General features: G+C 61.7%; 1 protein-coding gene across 1 annotated transcript in view; it reads right to left on the bottom strand.

The window, feature by feature from the left end:
- Positions 1-1,225: 1,225 nt before the first annotated feature.
- Positions 1,226-6,209, bottom strand: part of Plxnd1 (plexin D1) — a gene marked incomplete at its 5' end in the record, with an annotated part of 28,259 nt that continues 23,275 nt past the window's right edge. The window contains 10 exon segments of the mRNA XM_013515508.1: positions 1,226-2,113; positions 2,244-2,318; positions 2,485-2,625; positions 3,292-3,439; positions 4,085-4,248; positions 4,481-4,585; positions 4,769-4,803; positions 5,088-5,151; positions 5,236-5,339; positions 5,945-6,101. Coding sequence (XP_013370962.1) covers positions 1,997-2,113; positions 2,244-2,318; positions 2,485-2,625; positions 3,292-3,439; positions 4,085-4,248; positions 4,481-4,585; positions 4,769-4,803; positions 5,088-5,151; positions 5,236-5,339; positions 5,945-6,101 — 1,110 coding nt within the window.

The raw sequence follows: 6,209 nt of genomic DNA, 5'->3' as shown, positions 1-6,209 counted from the left end.
CCCGGCCACCTCCGCTCAGCCTCCTCGGGCACCGTCCAGGGGTCCCGGCTCTTTGAGAACGAGAAGCAGCTTTTATTTCCTTCGTGTTCTTTGTGCTCCCCACGTTTCTCTGGGAAACGTAGTCATTCTAGAATCACGCCCTCCCCCTCAAAAAGTCCTGTCACATATGCCAATAACTTAAATTAGAAAATCTGCTGCTTAATAAGGAGGAATCGATGCTTAGAATAGAACATTTGAAAGATGAAGTCGAGCTTTTTCCTGCAGTGGTTTCAGGGCAGAGAGAGGTTTTTAGAGCAGAGGATTGCTCACTTTCCCTCGGACTTGTGCGCTGACCTTGGCTTAGGTTGGAAGCTGTGGGTTTGTTTCTGTGTTACAGAGTTTTGGTCTCAGCTCTTATTCCTGGTTTTGGTTTTCTGAGGCAGGGTCTCACTATACGGTCCAGGCTGCTCTTGAACTCACTGTGCAGCTCAAGCTGGCCTTGCAAACATGGTGCTCCTCCTGCCTCAGCCTCCTGAGTGCTGGGATGATAGGCGGGCACCATCATTTCTGGCTGCCGGCTTTCACTCTTGATGAGGGGGCACTTTTGTGGCTTTGTCGGGCAGTGGGAGGAGGGCCCTGTGGTGACCCGTCCCTGGGGTGTGCGAGTCCCAGACGCAGCAGGTGGCCTAGAAAGGCAGTAGCCTGTGTATCTGAATCGTCAGCTGCTGCTCAGCGCCGGTGTGTGGGGCAGCTTGTCCTGCTGGGGAGCCACCTGTGTCCTTGTCAGAAACATGTGGTTAACGACACGACTGTTAAAATGAGAAATTCAGGGCAAGCATACAACAGTCAGCCCCTCCACCCAGAAGCACCTCTGTTCTCTTCACATTTCAGGGCGCAGGGAGAGGCGCTGGGCTGGAAGCAGGGCCCTGAAGGAGGACCCGCCTGTCCCTCCCTGGCTGTGGCCCCTTGGGAAGCCCCTTGGGGTCTCCATCTGGACATTAGAAACACGAGGATCGGGGTGTGGCTGAGCGTGAGTCTGGCCCGGTACCCGCATGGGCGTGGCCTCCATGCCCGGCACCGCATTGCACATGCATGCTCAGCAGGGCCAACCCTGGGGAGCACACAGTGGTGACCTCTTCCTGGCGGGCCTGAGGGACCAGAGCCAGGCCCCACCTCCACTCCACTGCAGACTGGGGGGGTTAACGGCCCCGAGTCCCTCGCTCCCAGGACGAAGGCCGAGCCACAGTAGGTTTCCCCGCAGCTTTTATTACAAAGACAGTTCCAGCAACTCCCTGCAGCTGCCCCGGCACTGCACCATCCCAGACGTGGGAGACAGAACTGGGTGAATCCCCGGGTGCAGAGGGCCCGGCCAGGCCTGTGCTGGGGACAGTCACTTCCAGTGTTGCATGGAGGCCCCTGCACAGGTGGCAGCTATTCACAGTCAGCACATGTTGAGTTTTAAAACATATAAAAGCTTTTTTTAAAAAACAAAAACACAAAAAAACCCAAGAAAGTGGCGCTATCCTTCGGAACACTTCCAGAAGGACTGAGTAGCCCAGCTACAGCCTCGGTACGTCCCAGCCCTGCTCTTCTGGGGGAGCAGGGTCCTCCCCCGCCCGTCCCAGTGTCCCCGAGTGCATGGGCACTGCCCACACTGGGCCCAGAACTGTGGAAGTCTGGCCCTGCTCTGTGTCCACAGCGGGTCCTGCCCAGGCAGCAGGAAGGAGCCAGCATTTGGTGGCTGAAGCAGAACCCACAAGGGCCCTTCGCATGTGGCTGAGGTAGTGCTTCCAGGCCCCGTCGTGTCCCTGTCCGTGCTGGCTGCTTGTGGGCAGCGTCTTAGCAGCTGCTAGGGCAGCAGGGTGCACAGGAGCTCCCCACGGTCTGGCTATGGCATTTGAGGCCCCCGCCCGAACTGGGTCTGGGGCAGGCAGAGGGGACGGAGCCCCTGCCCCAGTCTGCATAGTTAGAAACTCCTGAGGTGGCCTCTCCTCACAGCGGGTGGGCGGCGCTGGGCTCAGGCCTCGCTGTAGCACTCGTAGATGTTGTCCTCCATCAGGGCCACCACCTGTTCAAACTTGTGCTGCAACTGCGTCCTCCGGGCTGTGGGGTTGGCCTCCAGCGCCGCCACGATCTGTGGGGTGACCAGGGCAGCCCGGCCTTAGCTCCCGGGAGAACGGGCTGCCCAACACCCACCCAGGAGCCTTGGCTGGAAAGTGTCACCACCCCACGGAGTCCTGGAGTGCCGGTTGCAGGGTGCTCACCTGCGGGCGGTACCGCTTGGCATATTTATAGATCTCTGCCAGTGCCACATTGGTGTTGAATTCATTCTGGTATTTCTACAGGAACATAGGGGAGGAGGGCATGGTCACGGTCACGAAGGGACCCACGCTGCCTGCTCAGCCTTCAGATAAGCAAGCAGGCCCACTCCCAGGAGAGAACCCGGATTCCACCTCTCCTCCCGGGAGCACACTCCAGCCAGGCCCAAGACCCCTCTGTGCCCACCCGTGACTCCTCGGCCAGGTGGGCGTTCATCTCCTGCTCGCTGAGTGGCGCCATGTCCTGGATCTGCTTGTAGTAGCGCTGCACGACCTTGCGGTACTCGGGGATCTCCTTGGCATACAGTAGCTTGTTGGTGGGAGAGTCCTGGCCGGGAGCAGGGGGATGAGGCTGCTGTGTGTCATGAGCCCCACCCCTGCCGCCACGCCAGCCCTGGGCCATCCCTGTGTCCCCACAGTGCTGGCTTCCGGCCAGGCCTCTCCTACGTCCCCAGCTCAGGACCACAACTGGGACTTTCTCGGGGGTCAGAGCATCGGAGTGCCACACCGGCCCCCTGGGTCTACAGGTCATGGTGGCCAGGACTGCTGGAGGCCCCGTTCCTGACTCAGCTGTTTTCCACCGTGTTTGACACCCAAAAACAACGCCCAGTTCTGTGTCCCTTTGGGGACATCCTCGCAACAAATGGCAATTTCTGCCCTCCTGGTCTGTGTCTGCCATCGGGTGCCCTCTCCCTGCCCCAGGTGCTGGGTCTTTCAGGCCTTGGCCTGGATGCCCCATCAGCCTGTGCCACTCCAAAGCTGGGTGCCCTGGCCCAGGTGGAGCCTCAAGCCTCCTTCCTGTGTGTTGCTCTGAGGTCCTAGTCCTGTCCACCCTGGACCTGTGTGGTGACCTTCAAGGACTGCTCCCGGAGCCCATACCCATGCTGGCCCGGCCCACCTTAGGCAGCAGGGCAGGTTTCTGGGTGCCCCACCTACAGATCCCACTCACCCCACGGCCTCCGCCCTGGACTGCTACCCCGCCCGGGAGGCCCACCTTGCCCAGCTGGAGATCAGAGATGGAGCAGGCATCAATGAAGGCCTGTGCAATGACCGACAGGCAGGCATCAATGTGGTCCGTCTTCTCAATGTCGAACACGAACTGGGGGTTCTTCAGGATGTTCACCCAGAAGCGGAGGGGCAGGCTGGGGTCGGGCGACAGGATGCATGAGCCCTGGGGACCCTGGGACCCCTGGCCTGCTCCTCTGTGGCCAGCTGGGCCCCAGCTTCCCCCACAGTCCCCATGGTCTCCAGTTCTCAGCAGGAGGCTCAGCTGGGTCCTGGTTCTCATTAGAGCCCTGCCTGCCTGCCTGTTCTCCTCCGCACACACCCGGAAGCAGGCACTAGCGGCCCAGGGCCTGGGGCCTAGATCCCAGGCCTTGTCCTGAGGAGGCCTGAGCGGGCTGCTGACACTCCCACCCCAACCCAGGGCTGACACAGCAGCCTGGAGCCACTGGACCCCAGAGAGCCAAGAAGCTCTTGAACCACTCAGAAACGCTGGGTGCTGGTGTTCTGAGGACCAGGTAGAAGATTTTAACCCCCAAAGCTGATATGTGACTCCAGGGAGAGCTGAGAATGGGCTCCAGGGCACACAGGGCTGAGTGAGCATCGCCACCCCAGGGCCTGGGCTGCCACAGGGCAGGGGGACGGGGCGGGGGCAAAGCCTCCACAGTTACGGTGGCCCTGAGTTTACCGAGGGGCAACCGCAGCCCAGGGGTTGAAGCTCTTGCCCCAGATCGCAGGGCTGGAACCTGGCGGGCATCAGGAGGGGCCAGGCTCCCTGCCCACACCTGTTGGTCTTCCAGATGTGCAGTGTGTCGGGATCCAAGATGCCCCTCTTCTCTGCCTGCTCTTCCAGGAAGTCGAAGAAATACTTGACGGCCAGTGGGGGTTTGTCTTCACGGATGCTCAGGATGGCCTTGAACAGGTCATCCAGGAACTTCTGCAGCGTGCCCTGTGGGAGGGGTGGCCACTGTCAGCCAGGGAGCCTCCCGGCCTCCGGGTTTCCACCTGGGAATCCAGTCAGTGGTGGCCAGGGGCTGAAAATGTGGGCTTCGGGGGTGAACGGCGGCACCCAGGCCCTGTGACCTTGGGGCCATTACTGACCCCTCCCTGCCGCCCCAGCCCCCTCCCCGCCAGGTTCACGCACAGCTGACCACTGCCAGGGGAGACTGAGGCTGACCCACCTTGGTGGACAGCAGGCGGGTCAGGTAGATCTCAGGCAGCACCTTCTTGCGGTGGCTCTGCCGGTGCGACTTCTTGGGCTCTGCCAGCTCATCAGTGGGCAGCACCTGGGGACCGGGCAGTGGTGAGGGACTGCGCACGTGCTGTCCCCAGCTGTCCAGGGGGTCTCTCCTGCAGTTCCCACCACTGCCCCAGCCTTCCCCGCCTCAAGCCTTTCCCCGAAGCCCAGGGGCTGGAAGCCAGGGCCACGCCCATGGGGCTGAGTCCCAGGGGCCAAGCCAGGCACTCACCAAGTGGAAATACTTCTCTGTGTCCAAGTCTTTCACTGTGGGAGGAAAACGCACAATAAACAGGGAGGAGAGGGTGAGGCGGACAGAAATGGAGACAGAGAGGCAGAGGGGAGAGGGAGGGAGGAAGAAGGGAGGGAGAGAGGGAGGAGGCAGAGAAGACACAGAGGAAGACAGGAAACAGCTCCAGCCACAGCCACCCAAGGCCTGGGTCCCTGCCCGCCTGGTCCTGCAGGTGAGCTACGGGAGACCCCGAGCATGCAGCCCCTCCGCCTGCTCTGAGCCTGTCTCCCCCAGCTGTGTCCTGGATGCCCCAGAGTACCTCGGCCCAGAGTGTTGTCTTTCTTGTCTGTTAGGCTCATGGCCAAAGAGGCGCCTTCTGGGATCTGCCAGGGGAGAGGCAGAGGTCAGAGGCCAGGGGCCGGGGACCAGGGCGGAGGGCGAAAGTTGGGGTGGAGGGCAGGGTGCACCTTGTAGTGAGCCAGCGTGTTCAGCTTCTTGCGGCCATCCTCCACCACCGAGGTGTCGTCCAGGTCCCGCAGGATGTAGCTCTGCGTGCTTGTGGCAAACCATTCTGGAGGTGCAGGGCAGGAGGTTCATCAGGATGGGCAGGTACAGCTAGGGCCACAAAGGAGGAGCCCCAGCGCTGGAGGCCTCCGTCTTTGTGGTAAGGAGGGTCGGGGTGCGGAGGAGCCCCAGTGTTGGAAGCCTCCGTCTCCTTTGTGATAATGAGGGTCGGGGTGCACAGCGAAGGAGCCAGGACCCCTCCCCCAGCTCATTAACACTAAAACTGCCTAGGAAATAAACGCCCCACCTGTGAAGAGCACCCCCACAGCCTCCACGACCCCTGCTGACCACAGGTAATGGGAGCGCCTGCTGCGCCCTCACAGCTTACTCGGTGCCCTGCCACTGCATCCTGCCCAGGCCACCTGTGGACCCTGCCCTGGGCAGAGAGCAGCGTGCATCGGAATGCAGGTCTTGGCAAAGACCTGGGCTTTCAGCATAAATCCGAGGCTTCTAGGCACCCTTCTCAACCCCGTTCCCGCCCGCTGGGGAGCCTCGCTGACTACTCTGCACTGGGTCTCCCGCACAGCGCGCTGCGCTCCGTGCTGACCCGGCCCCCATTCTCCTCTCCCCGGGGCCCTTCCTGATGCAGCGGGCCCTGTGCCAGGTGCCCACCCAGGTCCACGTCCTCAGCGCGCGGCCACTGGGAGTAGGGCACGTTCTTGCAGAAGGCCTCCAAGATCTTCTCCTTCACTTGCGTCAGCGTGTCTGTGTCCATGGCGCGCACGCTCAGGGAGTCCATGCCGCAGCCTTGGAAGGACACATTCAGGTTCTACGGAGGAGAGGCGGGGTGTCAGCGGGTAGTTCCGGCCACAGGCACGGCGAGTGGAGTGGAGCGGCTCAGCATCGCCAAGTGCAAGGCCTGGGTTCCCTCCTAGCA

The sequence above is a fragment of the Chinchilla lanigera genome, unplaced genomic scaffold (assembly GCF_000276665.1).
Source record: "Chinchilla lanigera isolate Chin_1 unplaced genomic scaffold, ChiLan1.0 scaffold00028, whole genome shotgun sequence".
Taxonomy (NCBI): domain Eukaryota; kingdom Metazoa; phylum Chordata; class Mammalia; order Rodentia; family Chinchillidae; genus Chinchilla; species Chinchilla lanigera.
This window is presented reverse-complemented; position numbering and strand designations above follow the sequence as displayed.